General features: G+C 40.1%; 1 protein-coding gene across 3 annotated transcripts in view; it reads left to right on the top strand.

The window, feature by feature from the left end:
• Window positions 1–27074, top strand: part of agap3 (ArfGAP with GTPase domain, ankyrin repeat and PH domain 3) — a 115927-nt gene that overhangs the window by 78936 nt on the left and 9917 nt on the right. For all 3 annotated transcript variants that reach the window (XM_026149890.2, XM_080293157.1, XM_026149889.2), the window contains exons 12-16: window positions 5860–6009; window positions 11902–12057; window positions 23645–23799; window positions 24285–24375; window positions 25133–25355. In XM_026149890.2, coding sequence (XP_026005675.1) covers window positions 5860–6009; window positions 11902–12057; window positions 23645–23799; window positions 24285–24375; window positions 25133–25355 — 775 coding nt within the window. The remainder of the gene's footprint in view (window positions 1–5859; window positions 6010–11901; window positions 12058–23644; window positions 23800–24284; window positions 24376–25132; window positions 25356–27074) is intronic.

Below are 27074 nucleotides of genomic sequence, written 5' to 3'. Positions count from 1 at the left end.
ACATAAACAGTTATGATACGATAGGATTAATAATTTTAGGGTGCTGTGTCACAACATGAATGACGGTATCACCCTCTTCCTCCCTGCTCTGCGTCCACTACACTTACATCACACTGCACTTTTGTACAAAGAGCACAAATGTGAGCAAAGTCTAATTATTTGAGGAGCTCATAGTTTGCTCAGCTTTGCAGATTTCAGATTTAATATTTTATTTTTAAAAACTTTATACAGCTTAGTAATGTTAATGTTAATGTATCAAGAGAGGCACACTTTGCAGTTTTGGTATAGTTAGCTGGCACACCTGATGCATTCTGCTCATCTAGATCTAAACCTGCACCGTTCTCTCAGCTTTGGGCTCAAATAAACTAGAGCAAAGTGTAGGACTGCACATGTGAAAACACCCTTAGATAGACTACAAATATGGTGGTGCAAGCTTTTTAAAAAAAATTTTATTATGACTTTTTTTACATCATTGTGGTTTTGGACAAATCTCAAAAAACATGTTCTAGTCATCAAGTATTTTTATTTTGTTGTTGCCATAGTACAACCTTCACTTCATCCTTTGGACTTCGGAGTGTCCAAAATGTAGTCTATTGGGAAATGATTTGTATATTTATATAATCTACTGATCCAACTTAATCATAAAAGTTGCAATTTTAGCCATGGTATAGAGGCTAGTGCCACATTTATAACACTCACTTATGCTGGTAAATTTAAAAGCATGGACACTTTTAAGTTAAGAGAGATCATATATATACATTTCAGGCTCTTAGAAGAAATAAATCATACCTTGAATATGTAATGGTTACTCAATTAGGCTTTTATTACATTACTAATTTTATATTGCCCTCTGTTTGCGATTAATCACAAAAATGGCTCCCAACAGGTTAATTATCTTTCTGTATGTTTCATATATGCAAATTAGCTGCCGTGTAGTATACACACTGATGACTTAATGAGCATCTATGACAAATCTATTACTTCTCTATATTACTGAACAGGGAATCGCAAGTTGTGTTCAAGTAAATGCTGCAACCATGTTTAAGAAACAGTTGTTTATCGTTGTCTTTTAAGTCACTGACCTACTTATTCTCCATCCTCTGTGGTACTGTAGTGGTCACAGAGACAGCAAGCAGTTTAGTCCTGAGCATCGTGCCAGGATTTTTCCACCTTCAGGCTTAAAAATAGAGCTCTTCTCTCAGCAAGCAGTACCACTGGAGGCTGCTGAGAGTCTGGCAGCCGTATAGAGAGGAAGCCCGTGATTGGATTTAGGGGTTAGGATTAAGAGTAATTAATACTAATTAGCAGAGTGATCCCCGAAGGGAGGTGGGGTCCTTCGTCAGCTGTGAAATGGGCACAGTGTTTCCATCATTCAGGCTAAAGCTAACTGGCTGAGAGTGGGTTCAGTGCCAAAGATGTGCCACCAGGGACCGTTAGGACTGTCCGGGCAGGTTACTTTCAAATGTGGCCAAGGTGCTGCCACAGCTGAATGAGTTAATCAGTCACAAGCAGAAAGATGTAGGAGTTTACAGAGCGCAGGACAGGAGATCAAGGTTGTGTCATCCTGCAAAGTGTTGACCTTGAGTGCAGGGTTGAGGAGAGTCGTCTGAGTGGACGAAGGGCGGTGAAAATCAGGCCAGATAAGGTTTTGGGGAGAATAAAACCCACCACCAACTGGGTTGTTTTCTTTCTTGTTGTTAACGCAAAAGTGTTGTTTTCACCTGATAATCATTTCTTGGAAAAGACTCATCAATGATGAATTCCCAACATTTTCAGTTTTCATCTATGTCTGCATCAGGGAACAATGTGAGAGAGATTTGCCTTAATCTCCACTTAGGAAAAGAAAGGTTACAAATCACATCAGGTCTCTCTCCGGGTGGAGGACCCTCTTCTGATTATGCGATCGGGATTTTGATTTCATTAGACATGCAATTGATGAAGGGAACAAAGGGGTAATTTTTCATTCACAGCGTCCAAATCACAAGCCTTGTCTTTGCCTTTGGTAATTCATTCATTCCTTAGATCTAAAGACCTTTATAATCACTGGGAGAAGAGGGATAGCAACCGGGAGAAGGAGGGGCAGAGTGGATGGGGGGAGATAGGAAGATGAAGAGGAGAGGTTGAGAAGACAGAGAGTAAATGTGGGAACGCACGCGCCCGCGAGTTTGCCAAGCGGCCAGGTTTAATTCCTTTGCTGGGTGCTGAGCGGAACCATTTTAAATATGATCCTCCCTGTTAACATGCGTCCTGCCGTGTCACCAGCGACAGATACATTGTATCAAAGTATTAATGGGCCCAGTCACTTTTAATCAATCCTCTGGGAGGGAGAGATGCGCTCACCACAAGGGAGGAAAAGGAGAAAAGTGTTTCGCCCATTCCCTCCCAGCTCTGCGCCATGATTTGTCTCCAGCTTATATAGTGCTACAGAACTAAGAACCACACACTCCCTAACTAACAGGCCAGTAACAACTTCGGCAAGTTGAAATATTTCCCAATCTCTTCAGTCTGAATCCCTCAACCCTGTTGGGTAAGCGAAAACCATCTCCCATATTCCAAATGTGCTTAGCTTAATTATCTAAAAGTGAATGTTGTTTCTCTAAAGTTGCTTTATTGCAACACGGAAGTGCTGCTGGGGATCCCTCTGAGATCCACTGAGAGAGTTAATTGTTCGTATCGAGATCTGTTTTGTCAATAGAAATAGACGTCATCAGATGGAATCTGAAAAGGAGCTGAAATGGAGAAGAAAGCATCCGTAAAAATGTCTATTTCCAAAGATAATACAGGCTGTACTTTCATACACAAGGGCTAAAATCAATATTTTAATGTTAATTTGTTGCGTACAGTTTAAGAAATCATTGTATAAAATGCATAAGTCTGAATGCAAATGCTGTAGTGACTTGTGATTGGATTAGGAGCCGCAGTATGAGAGGCGAAGGGGGACGTCTGGGCGTTGGTCATGATGATGATGGTGGTGGTGGATTACACAGCCGCAGATGATGTGTTGCTCGGCCCACATTAGCATGAATGCTTCATTATCCCACTACTTGTACATAATGGGAACAACTCCACGGAGGGGTCAGGCCTCGTCACGGCTCATCAGCCCACTGACGGCCCGGCCTAAAGAGAAATGAGAAGCAAGGCAGAGCTGCTCCCCGCTAATCCATCGCCTGTACTTAACACCCGAGCCTTGGATCGCCTGCAGTAGAAACTATATGGCTTTTGTTATCTCTTTTTACACATGACAATAAAGTCCACAGTGGGTTTTTTTCTGTGAAGAGTTTAAGCAGGAAATGAACAAAAGTTAAATGTTTAGCGTGCTTTCTTTATAAGAGAATCAGTGTCAGAATGTGTTGAAGAAAAGTAGCAATTTGTTTTGTTTTTTGGTGATATTTTTTTAATAAGTAGATGCAGTGGTAAAAGAATTATAGTCTAACAGATAGCAATATTCCAGTATAATAATGCCCCATTACAAATTAAATTATAATGTAATAAATTATTACATTATAATTTAATTTGTAATGGTAATTGTGAGATTAGTTAGTTAATTTTTTTTTAATCTATTGACAGCACTAGTAATAATTTAAGTAGATCATTATGGTACATAGCACAGTATTTTTAATGACTGTGCAGAAGGGTGGTTTAATCTATAGAAATGCTATTATTCTAAGCTTAATGAGGAAAGCTGTCAAACAAATAAAGCTGGGCAAAAAATGTAACATCCCAGTAGTCTAATATTTAGAACTAAGCAGTCTTTGTTCATCCGGATTTGCTTATTTTACTGTTTATATTTCATGTAATGTCAACATAAATGGCTGCAATGGTTTTTCATAGAGACTTAAACAGCGACTGGACAGAATGAGGCCTCAAACTGGGGTTTTGGTTCACCCACAATTCAAAATAAATCCAGTTATATTGTCAATAATCATTAATTACTAATATTTTGTATTGTCTATGACACCAAAATCCGTGTGAGAGATTTCCAATTGAGTATTAATCCCTTGAATCTCAGTTTGAGTCATAATGTTTCGTCATTGTCAGTCCACCGTAGTGCCACTGTTAAATCTATAAAATGTAAAGGAGTCGGGCCTGGCTGGAGCTTTGAGTACAGTGTTCTTTTAATGCCACAAGCTGATTATTTCTCCACTGTAATTACATTATCCTCCCCTTTATGCAGGAGTGGTCTCTGGGGACTAATGGATACAGCCATGTATAATTCATTAATCATTAGCATCCAATTTGACAATTAGACATGATTGTTGAATTTTAAATATCAATCGAAGTTGCCTTGGAGTTATCTAATCCTTCCCCCCCCCCCCTCTCCTCTCTATTTTAAGGTATCACAGAGTGAAACTTTGCACTCTGTGAATTAAAACACATTTTGAATAGTGGAAAAATGGATTTTCTGTTACAAATGCCTCTAACTTTAAACAGTAACACTAACGTTGGCTCTGGGAAATAACATGCAGTGGTGCACTGCTGTCCAAAATCACATAATAATAAAAAAACACTTACCAAGAGCAAATGTATAGAAGTCAGAGCTTTTTAAAAAAAAAACTATATAATTTATGCGGCACGTTTTTGGAAAACAAAGTTTCACATTTTCTTTTCAATTCTCCTACTCCAAGGCTCTCCCCCTCCCCTCCTCCCCCCCTCCTCCTCCTCCGCTCTGATTTCAGCATGCTAATTTAGTCGGTGCTCCTCAGCATGATTCCCTCGCTCTCTCTCCCATTCTTGCTGCGATTCTGCTCCCTCCCCTCTGGGACCTGAAGATTAATATTCCTGGGCCCAACAAGATAATTACTGATACTAATTAGACATGATTATGTGAATTTGATACACTTATTACTCTAGATAATGAGTAGGACATATTATCCTAACAAGCACCCGTGCCGCTTAGTTTACTTTACACACGAGCCACACACTATATTTTCTGTTATTGTCACCTCAATCAGAAACTGATATTCTCTTGTAATTATTAAATAAAGGGCCTTGATGTGTGTTACCTGTAAGATGAGGAAGCTTTGTCAAGAAAATCAGAAAATTGTGTTGATTTCCATAACAAAACCTCTGATGTTTTAACCTTCTAAGTGCCAGTGTGATATCTATTGGCCTTATTAAACTGACTTGTTTTTACAATGTCATGCAGCATGTGTGTGTGTGTGTGTGTGTGTGTAGACGCCCACGCTACTTTTAAGTAGCACTTACTTTCCGTTACTTTTATTTATTATTTATTTTTTAGAACATATTTTCATGTCACATGAGAGATTCCCATTCATCAGATTAACTGTCGGAGCTGTATTTTCCACCTCCGACAGTTAATCTGATTCCGCTCACATGACTGGAAGCATATCGATGAGTTTTTCAGAGTAGTTAGGACGTGTTGTAGGAGCTACTCACGAGCAGGAGGGAAGGACCCCACATGGTTCAGCCTAGCCCATGAATTAGTAAAGAGAGCCAGGCGTCCGTGGCTTGCCTGATTGGAAGTTAGGGGGAGAACGCCTGCTGACGCCAGTGGAGATCGATGTGGCAGTCAGAGGGATGAGGCGAGATAATTAGCGTTCAGAGTGTATCTTGTTAATTAAGGGCTAATTAGAGGCAGAGGCGGAGGGAGAAGGGTTTTGTGTGTGTGTGTGTGTGTGTGTGCGCGCGTGTGTGTGCGTGGGGGGTTGGTTGACAGAGATATGTGCACAAATAGGGTGGCAGCAGTGTTGCAGTGCAGTAGAAACTACCTAAAACTGTTAACTCAATTACATCATTATCCTCTGAGCTTGAAGAAAACAATCCTGCAAGTAAAGAATTCAAACAGCTGTATGCAAAATAAGAAACGAGCATTAATTTTTAATTTTTTTTATTTTCCAGGCGCTTCTCACTCCAACAGCAGCACATCCCTCCAAACGGGCGGGTCGGCGTTTGGCGGCAGTAAAGATGGCATGCACCAGCGCTCCTTCTCTGTGTCCAGCGCCGACCAGTGGAATGAAGCCATCAACACCAGTACAAGCAGCGGAGCCCGTAAGCCCTCCACCTACGCTTTCTACATCCTCACTCGCCTCCCGAGTTCTTATAATTCGCATATAATTCATTATTGCCACAAAGAACAGAATGTATTAAAATAAACTTAAGGGGACCTGATCCTGAGTTGTGGAGTGATGGAGCTGCCATTTGCTGAGCTTCTTCGGCAGGTGAAACAAGCCTCATTTTCATAATTAGCTGATTAGAGCTGTGATCGCTGTGACCTTTTTGGCTGCTGCTCTTTGATAGAAGCAGCATGTTCAGAGGAGAGGAACGGTGAAGGTTAACTTTCCGCCATCGATGCATCTCCTCTTGCTGCCTCCTTGTCACATTTCGCCCTGTCACTGTACTTGAGTGAAGTAAGAAAATATATTCACCATGTCTACTGCCCCCCCCCAAATCCCATCCTGTCTTTACCTTCCATCTTACTCTCTGCCCCCCCTCCTCCTTCTGTTTTCCTCTCTTTTTCTTCCGAAGAGGAAAATGAATGCTTTTCGGGGGTACCATTCATCACCAGTTATTTCCCTCTCTTTGTGGTTGGCAGTAAAAAAGCACTTAAATGCACATCAACAGAATAACAGTCATTTCCATGCATGTTTGCACTCTGGTAGTTCTCATTAGCACGGCGGCGGCTCCCCCCCTCCCCATGGGCTCCCAGGGGCCCCGGCAGTTTAAAGAGCGCACTTTACGAGCGCTGCTGGAGTCCAACTGCACGGCCCTCGTGGTTCCGCAGACAAGCCTGTCTCTCATTTGGAGCTGCCAAACGATCAATTCTGCCTGGACGCAGGCACTTCCATCACCCCCTACCCCTGTCTCCCATCAGCAGCATGCCCAAAGCAGAATTACTTAGATTCGTGGGGTCCTCAAATAAATGAGCATGAGTGTGTGTGTGTGTGTTCGTGTGTTTGCGTGTGTGTGTGTGTGTGTATATATATTCTGTATGTGTTCTTGCAGAATTTTTGTGAGTGGCTGTTTGTATGTGATTTTGTTTTCCACAGAGCGTGTTTGCATTATAATGTGTGTGTGTGTGCGTCTGTGGGGATGTTTGTGAATGCGGGTTGGGCGACCGAACTGCAGAGAACAAATAGGACTTCCTAAACATTGTGCTATTGGAAATAAGGAGGCTAGAATTTCCTATTTTCATGTTTGGTAAACTGTAAAGCCTTTAATATTAACATAGCTCATTAACCAGCATCCAGTCTTCAACTAAATCAGATACAATTTGCTCCATTATTTTATTTTCTTCAATTATTTTCATGCTACTTTTAAGGTAACCACAAATGAGCTTGAATGAGGCAAATGAGCTGAAAATAATAGCAGAAGCGATGTGTCAAATGATAGATTATGTTAGAGGAAGAGAAGTGTCTCTGTAATCAGTGCATAGTCAGTGCAGACAGTTAAAGGCTTACGCTGAACGCAGCATCAGAAACTTTGCTGAATATCTTGCCGTTAATGTCTCCTTACAGTTTAAGGACGTGAATTAAAGTAGCGGAGCAGATCTGCAATGTAAAGTGATGCCGGGCTGTCACAACACAAACTTGATTGAAACGCAACCCTCTTATCTTCCTTCCTAATGTGTCTTCAATAATCAATAGAGGGTGTTCCGCAGTAACGGCTGCTCATGTTTTGCCATGTGAATTGACTCCAACCATGCCCAATCACTCCATTATCCTTGGTGAAGGTTGCAGGTTAACATAAAATGTGATTCTGAGATGCAAAAACAGCAGATTGATGATTCACTGGAGAATGAATGCATCTTAGCCAGGTAACCATTTCCATATTATTTAAAGAATGTCCTCATTTGTAAACCTATTGAACGAAGGCAGAAGCCAAGGTAGTAGCATCTCTTGAATATTGAGCGCAGATTTTTGATTAAATCCCGGCCCAATTTTTCTATTGCTTGCATTCATAAAGACACCCATTCTTAATGCACTGGATGCTTGTTTAGATCCTGGTCTCCTTCACGCACCTCAATCTTTGAGCCTGAATTAAAAGCAAGAGGCTCAAACAGTCAATTGATAGGCTGGCTGATGACAGTAACTTAAGTCTTTGTCAATGCGTGAGTGAAAGTCAAAGTCAAAAGACTTCTGCCTTTCAGTGTCACCGATGCCTTGAGCCAGGTCTTAAAACAGGGGAAATTGATTAAGTAAAACTTTACATCATTCAAAGGTTATCTTTTCATGTTTTCTGATATATTTTTGGTTGATAATAATATTTCTAGTTATATTTTATCACATTTTATTTACGTTAAATGTATAAAATTGTTTTGTCAGAAATAAGTGATGCTTACGTGGAACAAAGAGTTGATTAATTAAGAAGTATTTATCAGGTTAACCTGTAATAATTGAAATAATTGTTAATTGCAGAAGGGCTTGTGAGCCGTGTCAGTTTTCATGCCAATATGAAAATATGAATTTTTTGACAATGCTGTGCTGATTATCAAAACCTTAGTCCATGCAAAGTTTGCGTCGCTTCCCTTTTTTTAATCCCTTGTGCTCCAATTTATTTTTGCACCATTGCTAATTTATTTATATAAGAGTGTTTTTTTTCTCTCTTCTGAGTTTGCACATCAGCACACAGGCACTTAATGCACAGATAGCCTTTTCCTGTGGCACTGTGTTTTACACCTTGGCCTCCCAATGCGAGGGTGATGGCATGTGGGGCGTTTGATTTCTACGCCAGGCCGTAATGAAGTTTGACATTTAGTTTGGAGAGAGCAGCAGAGCGCGATCAGGCCTTGATTAGTACGCTCTAATTGAGGATAATAAGGGGGAGGCGGTGATTGTTTCTAATTTTTGCCATTAATTGCAGCCGTTGGCTTTGATTGAGGACAGGCAGGGCTGCCATGTCAAGGGGCCTGGCGGAATCATAGTGCTCCTTACCCGGAGCCTCTTGAATAACAATGAAATGACTCCCCCCCCCCCCAATTCTCTTCACCCTCTCCCCCCTGCTGCTCACTCTCTCACCATTTTTCATTCTTATTCATTTTGAGCGTAGCGTTGGTAAAGATGTTAGCAGCGCCCTCTGTCTCACCCATGGCCTCCGTTCTGGAGCTGTCATCTCAGTGCTGGGAGTGCAATACACTGTAATCACAGGTTAGCCTCGTACCTACTCTGCTGCCCAGGTGATCTTGGCTGAGTGGGTAAAGAGACTTCTGGTCCCCAGCGTGCTTCATTACCCAGCTTGGTCCTGATGGCCCTCATGCACGCTAACAGCCAGCTAATAATGCCACGGTGAATTCCTCGCTTGCAGTTTGCTTTCAACTTCATAATTGTCAACTTAACAAATTTTAATTAACCTGCCATGCATCATTTAGAGCTGAGAACCACTCAGGGGCTTTATATAAAACTATTATATCTCACACGCTTTGCTATTGTTGCTTAGTGATGTGTGCTGTAGTTTTAAATGTCCTGCTCCTACACCTGAATATCACAAACTTCTTAAAGCCCAGTGGATGCAAACAAAGGGGTGTGTATACCTTTTTACATATATATATGTTTCAGGTGCAGAGCGAGCTGTGCCGGGGTCATTTTCCACAACATTAAGGGCAGAAATTGATAATTAGAGGTGTTTATGACACGGTTGGGCCCCCCTGAGGGGCAGCCCTCCCCTTTAACCTCAAGCGACATTAAACAAATGCTGGCTGTCACTTTGGAGGCAGGTTGGAGCTCGAGTCTTCCACCCGCCATACGGAGCTGTGCTGGCGGGACAGACGCTGGTATGGAGAGGGAGGAGGAAACAGAGGGTGGGGGGTGGGGGGCACATTGGAGGACCCCTGTGCCCCCAGCTGTCTGAGCCAGCTAATGACTCGTCTCAGGGGGGCTGTTGTAAGAGAGCAGGGAAATTGAAACAGACGCCTTGACTAGGAGCTGCTACATGTGTGGCTGCGCGCTGCCATTCAAAACACCAGAGAGCCTAATATATGGGCTCCAGCTCATGCACTAATGTTATGTTTATTAATGTGATGGCATATAATCAATACATTGCTATTTATGCTGAAATATTAAGATTACCTTTAAAGACACTTCTCCTGTTTTCAAACAACTTAGAGATCGTTTTAATGAATTTGTTAATTTTTCCCAGTAATGACTTTACGGTTTGTATACATTAACTCTCATCAAGAATAATTTGGAGGGCAGGCATAATGATGTTCGTCTCAGGTGTCGTTTCCTATATTTTGCCCACACTCGAGCAGTGTATCCCCGATCCTCTGAGCTCCCCCCACCCCCGCTCAGGCATCTTCAGTCCCCCGCTGAGCCCATCTTACTCCTCCAAGACAGCCCCATCTCCCCAAAGGTAATGACCGAATTAGGCCTAATGTTGTACACTGGCTAATGGCACAGTGCCGCACATTATAGCATGTGCAACTGGCAACGACAACAGCAATAATCCCTGAGCCCCTTGTCCTCCTGCACTCCACCCCTGGGGCTGGGACGGTGCACAGGGAAATGAATGGAGTTTGCCACACTACAATGAGCTTTTGATGGGAGACAATGGAGGAGGCTGCCAGCACCACACAGGGTGGTAAGATGAGAGCAATATGGGGCCCATCTACTGGCCCTCCCTCCCTGCTTCCCCCAGGCCCCTGGCCCCCGCTCCCAGATTCATAATGGCATCCGGAGGGGGAAAGAAGGGAAAGTGATGTCAAATGTCAGGAAATCAGAAAGATGGCAAGCTGACATCCCCCTCCTATCGTCCCATCCCTCCTATCCCTTTGCCCAACGGTAGCACAGGTTAATATCACATTTATAAAATCACTTACAAGAAACAAAGCCGACTCTTAGCCCCCTGTCACTCTCAGACAGTCATATAAAGAGCTTTGCCGCAGGCCAACTTAGGTAACCATTTGTTCAGTGATAGCCCCATACCTGTCCTTCAGACCATCTAAAGCTGGAGTTGTTACACAGTTACTTTTAGAGCTCTCGTAGCCATTTTGAACTCCTCCTACTGTAGATGCAATACTGGATTGTGACAAGTCTACATTTACTTTTCATGATATTTTCAATATTGTAAACACTCAGCTGTCATTTCACAGGAATTAACATGGTGCAAACATACTTTTTCACCCTTTTTAGGACATGTGATAAAATTATTATTATTATTTTAGCTTCAATCTCTGTTTTTGTAACTCATTGCGTTAACGCTTGCTGTGCCACTAACGTAAGAGTTTTGAGACATGTGTATATCTGCAAAATATTAAGTCTACATTGTCCACACAAAGTCACCTTGATGATATTGATCTGCAAGGGAAAAGTCATTTATGGATACATATGAAGTCATTTTAAATTTTTTAACCCAGCATTCCCTTTTTCATCCATATTCTGCATCTCTTTTTCTAAATGTATCACGCATCATCATAGCAAAAGACAGAAAATCCCGCATGACCTTGTTTTTCTTCACTGTCTCCGTCAAATTTTTCCTTCAGTAGTCGTGAAGTCATTACTCTGTGTATTCGTTGCCTGCAGAAGCTCCAGAAGAAAATCATAATGTCAATTTTTTTTCCCAACATGTCAAATCTAAAACAAAGTTCATCCTCACAGTTCTTGAATAAATCATGATGTTTTTTTTCTATTGTTTGGAAATATTATCTTGACTAGAATTGATTCTGTCTAAAAAAGCAGAACCTTATTCTACACATTTCTATGAGTGATCCACCAATGGGACAGCTGCATTTAATCAGGTTTAAAACGAGCTAAAATTAATAAACATACCTGTCATACTTTATTTGTTTGGTGAGGTTTGATGTCAGTTAGTAGTCAGAACTACGATCATCAAGCTGATGATCATATAGTAAAAATTAAACTTAAAGATAAGGCTGAAAATCCAGAGTGTGTTTTCTTTTGCTGTTCAAAAACAGTAACTGTTTCCCCTTTTATGCTTTTTTTCCCACAGCTAACGGGACGAGTGATCTGACCGGTTCGAGTGTGGGCAGTGCAACGAGTCCTAAACTTGAGCCACCTCCCTCGCCACACGCAAACCGCAAGAAACACAGACGGAAAAAGAGCACAGGCATCACAAAGCCAGATGGCTTATCCGCAGGCAATGAAGGTATGAAAAGTTACAATGCTACATTAGCTAGATGATAAAAGTTGCAGAATGAACAAAAATATATAAATCTTTCAAGTGCTGCACAGGGGACAGACTGGCAAAATACTCACCTACTATTATAGAGACTCAGTTTCATTTTGTGGAGCAAACACACAAAAAAAATTGCGATTGTACATGTACAGTTTGTGTTTCTATGTTTAACACATAGCACCAAATTTACCAGATATGCCATCTAATTCTTTCTCCTTCAAAGTTTTGGTTATTGGTTGCTCTGCACACACACACAGATACATAAAGTTGCACAGATCTAAACAGTAGCCCTAACTGGTAGGCATGAATGTATACAGACAAAAACTATAGAAACTTCTTTGCATCCTTTTACTGTTTTTATTAACATATGTGCTATTCAGTGATCAGATTTAAAATGACTCCTTATAGTCGTCATGGAATAAGTGCATGTAATCTTCTTTATTTTGGCTGAATGTGGCCTATGATACACATAAAGGTGTGTAGTTTTGTATCTCCCTGTGGCCCCCTGCACAGTTCACCCTCAAAGCCTCCATTTATTTTACTGTTGCGTGAATAGCGAATGTGGCCCTCCTCAGCAGGGGAGTGGCAGTCAACTCTCCACCCAATTAATAATGATTCTTCAGTCCAATGATGAATGGACTAGTCTAATTGGATGGCATTGTGAAAACACTGTGGCGCATTTCAGAGGCCATAAAACTGATGTCACCAGAACGGGATGATCAATCAACAAGATTGATACGCTGGATAACAACAACAATGGCATTGACGCCTCCTAAATGGGGCTTAGCATTTATAATCATTATACTTTTTTATCATGGTCTCTGACAGCTTCTCTTTAAAGTCTGAATGGGTCTGCTGACCACATTGTTATATAGAGGGAACATCATCAGCATCACATAGATAAGTGGTATGAGATAAGTGGTGCCCTTTTTATTGCTAGGGTAGTGTGTGGTGACATCGGCTTCTGTAGGGGTAGTCTGGCAGTCTTAAAATATTCTGAGTTAGCCTTCAGAACAGACATCGCTGTTTCCAAAATAGTTGGGACGTTGTATCGAATTGATTTGCAGTCATTTGAAGATTTGTTAAATTCAGAATAGAAATGTTGAAATTGAGACATTTTGCTGTTTTTTGAAATAATATATTTCAATTTGATTTTGTAATACATTTATATATTATTTTTTTATAATGGTCACTATATTTTCAGTGTGTCTGCCGCGCTGTCTTAACACGTGGCATGGTCTCGTTGTCTGGATGGCAGCCATTCTGCTCTAAAACCTGTATTTATCATTAAGCATTATGGTGCCTTCACAGATATATAAGTTATCAGTGCTATCACTGAGGTTAGCTTTATTATATCGATAATGCCACATCCACGATTTGCTAAATAAATTACAAACTGTGTACCATGGTGATGAAATCCCACCTTCCTTGCATTTTTATGCTCTTAATTTATTGAACTATATGCCCACGAAGTCTTTCCGTCTCGTCTCTTGGAGATGTATATTCAATAACGTTCCCAATTAACCTAATTATCTGCGAGCAGATTGTCTTCCATGACGCATGCCCCAATTTTTTTGAACCATGTACTTGGGATCAAATTCAAAATGATTATATACTTTTCAAAAGCAGTAAAATCTAGCAGTTTCAACAGACTATTTTCAGCCTTAAAGTGATTTCCAAAGCAGTGCATTCTGTTTTTATTTACATTCTAAACAGCGATCCAGCTTCCAAGAAATGGGATGAGCTGCTGTGTATCTAATCAAGCATCCTTTTTTTTTTCCAAGGCACCCGTTTCTTCAGTTTTATTTGACATTACTTAGATCTTAATGTATATCTCCTGACAGAATTACACAGTCACATTAAAGTCTTCACTTAGCGATGGCTGGTATTATCGAACCCCTTTATATCTCGGCAATAAGTGTACCACACGGTGCAAGGTTTACTTCAGAGACCGAAGTATAAGAGTAATCAGACAGGAGGAGGCAGATTCTCAATGTTTCTCACATCATCAAACATGCACATTGTTTTCTGTCTCTCTCATTGTTCTCTGCAAGCTTTTCTATTAGCATCAGCTTGTCTGTTCTGCTGAATGCTCTGGAATACAGACGTATCGCTTAAATATTGGATTCACCCAAGTCTGGGATGTGAGTTGTGTCTCCTGTTAAAAGAACAGGAAAGAGAGAGAGGAGAGATGAGGTGGGATCCTTGAATAAATTGCTATCAGTTTATCTCATTTACGGGGCAAATCAGAAGCATGCAATGCAGGCTGAAATTGAATTTTAGTAGTTGTGAAGCATCATAAATCAAAACAGCGTGAGCGTCTTAAGGTGAGAAATCATTTTGGTCAACATGGGACGTGTGGGATGTACATGGGAGCCTGGAGAGACAGTCGCTGCAACATAATTTCCAAATATGGCACTACAGTAGTTAGCGAGGCTTCTCCAAATCACTGCTAAAGTGGAGAGAAATTTAGACTTATGTTAAAACTAAGTTCATTAGTATGAAGATTACAGGCTAAACACTCGGCAGATGGGCTCATACTTTCAAATGGGTTTGAGTCATCCGTTGTACTCTCTTGTAATTTAGCTTTTATTGTGCTTCAAAATGATTTTATTTCAAATTAATGCAAGGCCATGTTTCCACAATCAATTTGAAGCCATATTTGGATAAAGTCAAAACTCTCTGTTACGTCTAATGCGCTGCACTTGCACCAAGAATAGGCACAAGGGACACAGTCCCTAATATCCTATGCACTGTCAGAGCTGTGCGGTGTAATGAACTTCTCATGTGCTTAAAGAATGATGCAGGATGCATGGCGAGACAACTGACAGCCCCGTAATGTGTTTCCCAGCAGCCGCCCGGCGACGAGCTCTCTCGATGTGTCGCTCGCCATAAACCCACTGGAAAATCGATGGCCGATAAAGAGTTGTGTTCAGGGGGAGCCCCCTCTGATTAATGCAGACTGTCAGGGAGCATCATTAATGTATTTCTCTTTTAAAGAAAGTGTATCAAATGCTCATTGTTTTGGGGAGTTTAGCTTGCCCAATGTGAGCTGGGGTGGGGGGTGTCGGGACGGAGGTAAACTGTGACGAGACCTTCCTTGCTGATGCTTCCAGTTTTATAGGTGGAGATATTTATTCTTGCTAAAGTGGCAGAAATTAAAAGAAAATAAGAATGTGTTTGATGTGCAGACGATAACGAGATCTGCAGACGTCCAGTCAAACAAAGGCCGTCAAACTGCACGTCCATTTTTGAAGACTTAGGGAACTTGCTTCAGACACTAGAACATTTTTATTATTTAAAACTTCTATAAGTCAAATTTAAGACGTATAATATCTGCTATTAGATTTAGAAAAGATTACGGTATGAGATCATCAACTAACGTGCCATTTTGACAACTTTTTTGTTCTATAAGTAGGAGTTTAACGTTTAATTTGAGTCATTGTTTTTGTCATTTTTGAGACTTCAGTGCATCTACTTACCCATAAAACACATAGAAAAAACACAAACCGTAACAGATCAAAAACTCGGGCGATGAAGTCAAAGGAGTGTCTGAATGTAGCTCTTGCAAGAGTGATTAAAGGTTAGTTGCAGCGTCAAAATCAAACACTTCCGCGAAAGCGATGCATATTATAAATATAATTTTAGATTTGATGTGACTTACACTCCTAATATTTATAAGTAAATGCTTAGCTGCCTGATTAGAAATCGTAGTAATAGATGCAATTTGAATGTGAATTTGTGTTTTATTGTCTATCAAAGTAACTGTCAGTAACAAAAAGACGTAAAAATTCCAGAAAAAATGAATATGATGAATTCTAGGCGTAAATGTAATGTAATATAAATCTGCATCTAAACATCAACAAATAGGAGACCCTCAGTATAACCTACTGAATCTAAAATTATTAAAGCACTCAGACATGATAATAGTTAAAAACCATTCATAACATTTCACATTAATATGACATATTAAGTCATAATATATGATAAGAAGACATAAATGCAAGATAACATCTTCCTTTTTTTCTCAGTTGGAGGCATTCAGAATAAAGCGTTTGTTTGTGACAGAGCAGAATTGGATTCAGTGTACTCTGTTTCACAAATTAATTTTTGAATTAAAAAAAGTGCAGAAACGGGATAATCACTTTAAATCTTTGAGTAGTTTCATTTAAAATTTGAGCTGATTGAGTTTAAAGTGGTTGAAAGCACTCGATGTAATTTTATCAGCAGTTAAAGGAGAATCGGGGAAATTATTTCTGTGTTTGTAAAAGTGTGGACTCTCAGAATCATAATGGTAACCGCCCTTGTTAAATTACTGGATAGGTTAAATTGAATCAGTTTGAAGATCGTGGCCAGAATGCTGATGCTGATGGGAACTTCACTTTGGTTGAAAACTGTAGATCATCTTTCATTTAAAAACCATTTAAACTAAATTTGATGTTGTCAGTCTGCCACAGTCGACCCAGTGGAATCATTTTACTTTATATATGAACATGAAGAACTCAAACGGACTTAAATAAGCAAACCCTGAAAACTAAATGGGCTTTAATACCAATGTAGCACGTTTCAGATCATCTTTACTGTGGCTAAGGAAGAGGTATAAATGGACTGAAGAAGCTTACCACTGGATGCGGATTAGGAGTGTGATAAGTGTAATAATCTGGAATTAATGACATATTTACCTGCTAGCAACTGGACAAAGAAACAAAACCAATTTGCAGTGATGTTAAATGAGAACGCCTAGCATACAGTGCACCAACCCAACTAGTAACACAATATATTTAAGTGCCTGCTGCAAAATGTTTAACTGCTTTTATAACATTTATAATATTCATTCATCAAAACTTTTTTGGACTATGTTCCCTAACCCAGGCCAGTCGATAGTAAGCTAAAGTTTTGCTTATATTGAGAGTCCGGCTGTAATCCAGTATTCTGTTGTCCTGCACCTTAGTAAAGTAAGGGTTAATATCCTCTGGAGTCCAGCTGGGGATTAGGAAATGGAGGTTTAACTGCCTGTGCTAATGGTGGGTGTTTATCTCAATACTTTGTTTTGTCACTCCCTGACTCGCTCTCATTTCCGAAAGCTGTCCCTGGAGCCTCCACTCTTGTAATGGCTTAGCTTTCTGAGCGCCACAGTACAGAGGGAAAGGAATAACAAGATTCTCATTTGGGCTCTATACACACTGCCCACAGATACATGTATAATTGGCCCTGTTTTCATTCTGCTCTGTTGTTAAATGCACTAGCTATTAGGGTAGTGGTATTGGTGCTGATTTCATGTGTTTGTTTATTGTTGGAAGGTGTGCTCCTCGTTTGTTTGAGCACGAGTGTGTGCGTGTAAAAGTGTGCAGAATTGTGTGTGTCAGATAGATAAAGAGTGTGCTCTATCTCTCTCTTCCTCTCTGCTTTTTTCTTTCGGAGTTTGGTCGTGGTTCCCCTGGGGCCCCTGTCGCAGTAATGGCCTGCTCCTGATTGCTCTGATACAGGTTAGGAATATTGGCTTTAATGATGTGTAAAATGAGCAAGCAGTGCCTGTGACATTTACAGATGGCACCGCCTTGGCCTGTTCTTCCCAACTGCTCGTTAATTCACGGGAACGGCAAGCACTTCTTTAAGTGACTGCCTGATGCATGCATACGACACAAAACAGCACATCCTACACACCAAAACAATAGCTCACCTTATGTACCTCTGCACCTTGTCATTTCAGTGAAGCGCTCACGCAAATAGATGAAATAAAGAGTCCTCAAGGTGAAGAGCTGTTTGCTAAGTCATCTCAAAGGGTTTGTGACACCGGTCTCCAGAGGTCTTTGAAGGGCTTAGACAGATAGATCCAGGGTTGCAGACTGCGTTTTAGACAGCACAGCTGGGCTCAGCACCAAACCCCCTGAGGTGCTAATCTGGTCCACAGGTTCTCGATGGTACATCTGCTGCACATGCACAGCTATAGAGGAAGCACCATCCTCGAGTCACTGTCTTGTCTGTGAGGTTTCAATTTGATTTTTGCACATCAAGTAAATATTTTTAATGGCAACCAGTCAATAATAAAGGAAGTACTCAATAACATCGGTACAATAACACAAAGGAGACAGCTATCCCCTAAATGCACTTAAAGCATTATGTGTGAATAGTGGATTCAGGTCTAGAAACTCCTGCGTACAAAGTGTAGAAGACAGTATACTAAAATAAATAATAAAGCAAACAAAATATATATCTTAACATAACACAGAGCTCCACTTAGAATTTGTAGTAGATCACTATCCAAAAATTTAATGTTTAACATAGAGAGCAGGACTCGAAGCCCTGCTGAAAACAGGCAAAGCACAAACATATTAAAACATGAAAAAGAAACTGTTATATTAAAGTTTCTGTTATATAGAAATATAAAACTGTAAAGAAAGGAACAGAGAGGAAGGAGAGAGAAATGGAGGGGCGAATAGACTTCCATATGACTCTCAGTGCATCTACATAATGAATATTTCCCTCCACCATTGTGAAATCGTTGGACAGAGTAACGCCTGAATCATGCTCCTGCGCTGAATCTATGCAGAGCCTATGACGCAGCCTGTGCTAGTGGCCGACTCCATCGGCAGCATTTATATCTGTGCGAGTTGCAGTTACACGTTACGAGACACATGTCACGTCACAGCAAAGCACACTTTTTATATGAGTGACAGAAACACAATTTTCTGACTGAAACCCTAAATTTGTCTTATTCTACACTTGTATTCCCAAGATGTAATGTTGATTAAATGATCATATGCTTCAGTGACTCTAGATGTGGCTATTATTATTTAGCAATTCTAGTGTCAGATTGAAGAGGTGTGTCTTTAAAAGTATAACGCAACGAGCCGTACTGGTTGCTTTTCTACAACTTAAAATTAGAACGTAGCAAGTTGAAGCTTGGGCGGAACTGACAATAACTGCTGTATCCCTAATTAATTTGTCTCTGTGAGGAATAATGCATGTCTGACAGTTTGGTATTGAACAGTTTGGCACATAAAGCGACTGGCATCAGTGTAACTTGGTCATTTCAGGCTGAATGTGAGAAGCAGTGTACTTCTGAGAAAACTGGCATCATGTGCTTTCCATCATTAAATGTGATTAATAACCTTGTAGCAGTGGTATGGAAAAGCTGCAGCCTTCCTCTAATGTTTTTGGAAGAATATTTACTGGACTACATTACTGCGGTAGTCGAGCCTGCCACAGATGAATGCCTGAACACGTTTTTCAGGATCATAACAAGTCAGAAAAACAGCCGTCTCTCTAAGATGAATGATGGTTGCTCACAGTCTGTCTTATAACTTCACTTGTTCACATTAACATATAACTTAAATATGAAATCAAAAAGGGGGAGGGGGGGTACAGTATCTTCCTTTGTAATTACATTGTAATTACACAATGTAACTACTTAAGCAGAGGTACTTAAAAAATCTGAACTCATGTAAGTCCAGTGTAGTTAATATGTAAAAAAACAACAACTATTTGCCATCTATTTTTGTATCTTGAAGAAATGTTTTGCTAATTAAAGTGCTTTTGTGTTGCTGCGAGGTGCCATCAAGTTGCGAATGAACCTGTGACTGAACAGTTTTATGATGCATTTAATGTCGGACGAAGATGTGTATCTTTATCTGTTCCTTCCTCTTTAGCTTTATGGCCATCACACTATAATTTCTTTTTTATTATGCCATGCTAATTGAGGGAAATCATAGTTTGGTCATTCCTCACAGTTTGTGCCTCCATTGGCTTTAAATTGTGTTCTTCCTCGTCCGCCCACTCGCAGAGCTGTGGTAATTTACTTCTAATTGGCAAGAACTTGTTGACCTTAGGCTCCCAGATTGATATGGTCAGGAGGTTAATGCTTATGTTAATGTGAGAAGGTGATGGTTCCTCTGTTAGCCGTGTGCTAACCGCAACAATTGAGTAATAACAGAAGCGCTAATGGTGCTTGTACAAGCTCATCATTGCAGGTGCCTGCGAGATAGCAGCGATACCTTTGACACTCGGTTCACGCTCAGATTTACTGAAACACTCTGACCTCGGCTCACGTGGAGCTGAATTGCTGCACTGTGTAGTGGAGCTGCATGTAATGACCGTACATGGGTCACACATAAAGATTCCTGCTGCATACAATCGTGTGCTACCTCCGTGGTTACACCATGTTTCACGTGTGTGCATTACTATGCATGGAGAATTGGATTTGTTTTGTCTTGTATACTCATCAGTTTAAGAAACCAGCCATCCGTCGCTTTTTTAATCTCCATAATGAAAGTGTTTTAATGCCTCCAATTTATTGCCTGGGCAGCCAACAGAATAATTAGCTTTGTTCAGGTTTTTAAAAAGATGAAAACACAAGTACAACAACATTTGAGTCTGAAAATCACAAATTATAATCAGATGCATTAGTTATTGTACCTGAAGGTATATTTGACAAGAAAAATGGATTTCTACTGTGGGTATTGCAATTATTCTTTTTTCTAAATGTAATTTTCTTTTATTTTCTTTCACCTATTTGCTTCTTTATCTTTAATGGTAGGCTTCTATCTTTTTAAAAAATATTGTAATCCCATCAGTGTTTTCTTATGTCACACCAACATAAAGACTTTTTCTACTATAAGTCTAAATAAAGAGGCTTCCAAGTCTTTATTGATTCTCTGTGACCTGAAGTCGATTCCACAAACTAAATCAGATAATTGAAGTCGGCGTCGAGCTAATTGGATTATTGCTTTCCCCCTGAAGAGATGGCTCTCCGCCGCGGCACAGGGATCGCTACATTAGTGGCGTCCATCAGACATCTGTCATTTAACAGCACAGGCTCGTGTCTCACAGCAAGGAGGGTGAATTGATTATGAATGGGGGAAAAAGTAGTAATTTCTTTGATTAGATGATTTGCCTGACAATCTTATCGCCATGTGATAGCCCTCATTTTATAACTCATACAGAAGCCGTTTATTGTTAAGCATCTCCTTGTGTTCAGATTTCGGAATGGATTGCAGTAAAAGCATCAATGCATCTGTGCAATTAAAAAACTTTTAAACTTATTTAATGGTAAATTATGTCAACACGTTTGGCAGTAAACAGCAGCACAGATAGCTTATCAGTAGAACTGTTTCCATTGGATAAAAGCTACATAGGAGGAGAAGAAGAAAAAACCCTTCCTCTTGTGTCTATTTGCCTCCAGTCCTCCAAGCATGGTTTATGCAAATGAGATGACTATTTGCATAGACATAATTAGGTAATTACAAATCATTTGGCTATGAGCTCAAGCATGTGCAGAGACCAGAGACGTTACACGGGTACAGTACAGAGTTAATGAATTGCTGCTGAACAGCAGAATCATTACAGCATGTGTTGGAACATATGTTGTGTCAGACCTCTTCTTTGCAAACGACAGGTGACATTTTCATAAATCTTAGTTAAACACAGTGAATGGATGGAAAAATGGATTCAAAGCAGCTTGGTTTAAAAATGTATCTGTGTGTTATGACGAGGAGGAAAAATTGGGGGATAAAGGATTAAATTTTTGGTAGTAGATTTTAGCATTCAGTCGATTCATAAAATAATTTTTCAGGATATATGACACAAATATTTATAAGCACCTGCTTATCTTGGACTAATAACTGTTGCTGGAGATGTGGCAGTTAATTTACAAACAATACAAAACATCTACAAAAACTCTTTGAAAGCTAGTAATGGTATACTCTGCATGAAAACCCAAATCTGGCCTTAATTGGTGTTCCGACAGTCTAAATCTTCAATTCTAGACACATTTTTAAGCTGTCTAAGATTTAATTTAAGTCCTGCTATAATACTGTGCAAAATCACTCTAATGAATGGCAGGTGTGTCACAGGAATTAAATGTAAGTGGTGCTCCCACACATTATTGCTTATTGACTAGTGGTTCCCTCTGTGACTGGGGCTAAAGTGACAGATCTGAGGCAGTGCCTTTCAGTTTCTGTTTATAAAAACTTACCAAAATGGTGTGTTAATTAAAATAATATTTATACACACACACACAAACAATTAGATTACCATTTCCAAAAAAGAACTGGGCAAAGTTGCGTGTGCCATTAAAGTTGTAGTGCGATTAGTCAAAGTAAGTATCAAATTCCTATGGTGAGAACCAAGATAGTCTCTTCTATGAGTTGAGCAAGTCAAGTCACTGCTTAAGTTATTCAAATCAAAGCCATGAAATGCAAAATTCTGACTGTGTCCACGAGTTAGATGTCGCATTTGGTTTGGAGCGGCTGCTTACTCCACATCCATAAATATATCGGACATTTGTTGACAATTAGTAAGCCTCCTGAAAGAACACACGTGGAAAGCAGTACCACATTAGCTTTAAAATGCTCAAAAGGAAAAACAAATATAGCACAAAAAACTTGCAACAAAATGTTAAGCATCACATCTGATACTGCCACTGTTTGTCTGCTTCATTGTTTACATTCGTATAGTGAATCATAGCTAAATAATATAATTAAAGTGAATCCACAGATGATTATAGATATATTTTATATTATCATGGGAAGCATTTTTTAAAGTTTTAAGTTTAAAACACATAAATAAAAAAAAGGAACAGGATTGATATTTTTCCTCCTCTACTTTTTGTTTTGATCCAGAGGATGCTTAATAAAGATTGAGAGCTAATCTTGGACTATCATATTCAAGTGAGAGCTGTACAAACATCATTTTATCAAATGCACATTGTCAGCTTTAAGCAATGAACTCTGTAACTGTCAACAAAGCAGCCTCTGCTTTAAGAAGTAAGAACATGAGCTGTAATGCCATTCTTCTGGTGCTCTGCTCTAACTAACCTGACCAGTGCCAGAGCCTCATATCAAAAACCGTAGAGGACAATTGCCTCCCAGACTAGTCTTTCTGGTAAGACATAGGCAAGAGTTGACCAATCCCAGAGTTTTAAGAGAACAAATGTGTCTGCTGGTGAGATTGCCTCTGATAAAGCATCATTTAGTTGCATCTTTGATTACAGAAGGGTTGACGACTCAAAGAATAAGCAATGTCTATCGATGTGTTTGCACAGATAGCTCACATAGTGATCTCTCAGATATCCACTTCCAGTGTGCTGGCAAAAGGGGAGGTGAAAGTTGGTGACCTTGACTTTAGCAACCTCAAGCAGATAATGCTCGAGACTCTACAGGTTATAAAGCTAACTTTGCAGTGACTGTGACCCTGATGCGGTATAAGTATTTTTTCTGAGTCTCCAGTGGTTTCTGATTGTCTTTTAGCAATGTGTTTCCAGTTGAACCACCAACACAATTTTTCTGTTTAACGTTGGATGTGTCACCGATTTCTGAGCTGAACTTCAAATCATCTGTTTTAGGTCTAATTCATGACTATCAGTGTCAAGTCAAGCTAATATATTAGCTGGTCAACTTTGCAGCACGTCACTCTCATACAATAATTCTTGTCTATCTGTACTATTTATTGTTAAAAGAGGCTAAAATGACCAAAAGATGTTTTATACACATTCTTACCAAGCATCTAATTATCTAATCAATACTAATATATTGTGTGTCTTTTTTGTTTTGTTTTCCAGAGCAAGAGGATTCCTTTGAGTTCGTGATTGTGTCGTTGACGGGTCAGACGTGGAACTTTGAAGCGTCCACGTATGAGGAGAGGGAACTGTGGGTCCAAGCTATCGAGAGCCAGATTTTTGCCAGCCTGCAGTCTTGTGAAAGCATAAAGAACAAGGTACAGTTTGTCATGAAGGATAAAGAATATCAGAGGAACTGGACAGGGTTGGCGATTATCATCTAATCAAAACATCGTCGTGATCGTCATCATCGTGCTACATTTCTCCCACTTAATTTACATTCCTCTTTTTCTCCTTCTTTCCAACCTTTATCACGCCTTCACCCTCCTCTCTTCCCCCACTTCAAGCTGTCACATGTGGGAGGTTGTCAGACAGGTGCACCGCAGTGTGGGGGATCTCTTATTAGAAGTGACAGACATCAGAGATAGAACACGGCTTGTGTCAGCATACTGGGGAGACACATCCTAATTTTCATATTCATATTTTCTCTGCTTGTGTCTTTTCCCGAGACTTTGAAAAACCTTTTCTCTCTCCCTTTGCTTGTTGTCTATAATTTGAGTCCAGCTATAATTGTTTGCTTTCTCGTGATCGCCAGTGAAATAATTAGTTCCCGTTGATTTATTCTCACCTTCATTTCTCACAGTCTCGGTTGGGCAGCCAAAGTGATGCAATGGCCATTCAGTCCATACGAAACATGAGGGGGAATAGCTTCTGTGTGGACTGTGACGCACCAAGTGAGTATAACTCTCTACGGTTAAAACACATCTGAACACATTGTCTATTACATATGAAATACAGATATTAAAGGAACAGATTAAAGACAAAAAACCCAACATTCTTCCCCTCTTTTGGTGACATAACAAAAGGTAGTAGAGGTCAAGATTTTGAGAGGGTTTTTTAATCTTTAATTTATCACGTCGTGCGTAAAAGCAAACAAACAAAAAAAAAACTTCAGTTTTCATACTCCTGTAACCAGATTCCTTAGTTTTGTCAAAAAATACTTTAAAAACTTTCCATACAATGCACCTACAGTGCAACAGGGCACAAAAAAGTCCACTTAGAACATTAAACACTTTGTAGGAGAGTTGGTAATGCTATATGAAAATTATGACGTCATATTATTAGATAATAAAAGTGGGTTGGGTTTGCATTTGGAGGTGCTGCTACATTTGGGAAGGTGCAAAAAACTACATTTTGGGGACCAAACAGCAACTGCAAAGGTTTTATTTGATATCGAGTCATTTCTACCAGCTTTTCTCAAGTTAGAACTAGTATTCAGCACTGTTAGAAGTACTGCATCTTGCAGTTTTGGCAGATACTGATTATTCTTGTCTGACTAATTTAATTGTACTGGGTTTTTTTCCCTGAAGAGGTTACCAACATTAAACCATACTCAAAATAGGTTCATCACAAATTTCCTGGTGAGGCTTTCAAAGCATCTCTTGTTAATACTTTTAATTTTTTTATTAATTCCTATCTTCTGTCACGCAGACCCCGACTGGGCCAGTTTGAACTTGGGTGCCTTGATGTGCATCGAATGCTCAGGCATCCACAGGAACCTGGGGACCCACCTGTCTCGCGTGCGCTCTCTTGACTTGGACGACTGGCCGGTGGAGCTCAGCATGGTGATGACTGCCATCGGTAACGCAATGGCCAACAGTGTGTGGGAAGGCGCTTTGGAGGGGTACACCAAGCCAGGGAGCGACAGCACCAGGTTAGCATACTTCTACAAATAAAGGTGCTGCTTAATGAAGCGTGCAGAGATTATAGAATGAGAAGGCAGCGCTGTCTTCTCTCCATTAGCTGCCATTTATTAGCCACCCACATTTGAACAGAGGCAATTCACATCGCAAAATGCTCCATAAGAAGCACCAGGGGTCCATAAATGTCAGCCTATTGAGCCAAAAACACAGTATTTTATGTCTGAGCGTCAGTCCATCCTGTACACACTGATCGCTGTGCTTCTCTTGTATCAGTCACTGCTTTGTTGTTATCAACAGTCTCTGTTATGCTTCTGACCCTCTGTCCACTGGAAAACCATATTTCACCAGAGGAATGTGACATCATTTTGCACTTGCCTGATAAATGCTCTGACTAGCTTCATATCCATCATGTTTGTCATTTGATATGTAAGTACTAATCAAGAGAAAATTAGCAAACCAAAACCACATCTGAAACAGCTCTCTGTTCAGGCTTTCTTTTAAGATCCAGCATGTGCCGATAAGTCTGGGACTTTCTCAGCACTGTTTGCAAAGCCAGTGTGTTTTACTTTAGATCCTGGCGAGCGGCTCTTGTTAATCCGTTTTTCTTAAATGACACTTTTCCATTCACCTTGTGAACGCCTGTCCTAACCTAACCCACCCCGACAAATACCTTTTCCCTTTCTTCTGAGATCTGGTAGGAGGATTGTTTATCTCTTGGTGACAGGTGAGGCCTAGCGTTCCCGCCTGACTAATGATCTGCTGTGTGGCTGTGCAGGTAATTAAGCACACCATTAGGGCTAAACCCCACCCTGAGAGACAAGCCCTCAGGTCCCAAGCTGCCCTGTCACATATCCATCATACAGGCCTGGGTCATCACTCTGTCTGTCACACAGAGACTGTCTGTAGGGTCTCCCTGGTGGCATTAGACTGTTTAACATCACAGCTTTGTAACTTTAAGAAAGCAGGACGTCTGGTTACTTTCTTTGCTAGTACCTTTGTTTTTACATTTCAGAGACTAAAATCTTTCCAAATTTTAATTAAATATATAATAAAATTAAAACAATATGGCATTACAGGGACCCTTTTTATTGCAAACTAATTAGAAAACATTTTTCATACCAACTTGATAACGTAGATGTATTTTGATAGTATCCAATCAATGTGGCCAACCTGTCTTATAATGAAACATAAATAGTGGTTAGGTTTAAAATTTTAATGTAACAGACTTTAACATGGTAGAGGTGTAACATCTTTGTTTTGTCATTTTAAGCCAATGCTTAGTAGATTAAGACAGTATAATATGTTAAATAGCAAGAATGTGTTAAACATAAATGAACCGCTCTCACTTTATAATGGTCCTACTTTGTAACATGAAAGGACTATTGCACTGGGGCAGCTGTTGCTCAGGAGATAGACCGGGTCTTTTGCTGGTTGGAAGGTCAGAGGTTCGATTCCACAGCTCCTACAATTCATGTGTCGACATATACTCAGGCAAAATACTGAACCCTGAGTCTGAGTGTGTAAATGTTACATAAAAGCACTAAGATGGTGAATTGCAGTAGAAAGTGGTTTGAGTGCTCAACTAAAGCACGATATAAGTACCGGAACCGTTTAGTGAAATTCAAACTGTTGGTGTGGAAGAGAATGTATTAGGAAGATGTCACGTTGGGCTATGAAAGCTTGATGAGCTGGTCATTTATTTTTGTAGTATTTTGGACTACAAATAGGTT

Source organism: Astatotilapia calliptera, chromosome 18 (assembly GCF_964374335.1).
Source record: "Astatotilapia calliptera chromosome 18, fAstCal68.1, whole genome shotgun sequence".
Lineage (NCBI taxonomy): Eukaryota > Metazoa > Chordata > Actinopteri > Cichliformes > Cichlidae > Astatotilapia > Astatotilapia calliptera.
Note: the sequence above shows the minus strand (reverse complement) of the source record. Positions and strands in the feature narration are given on the sequence as shown.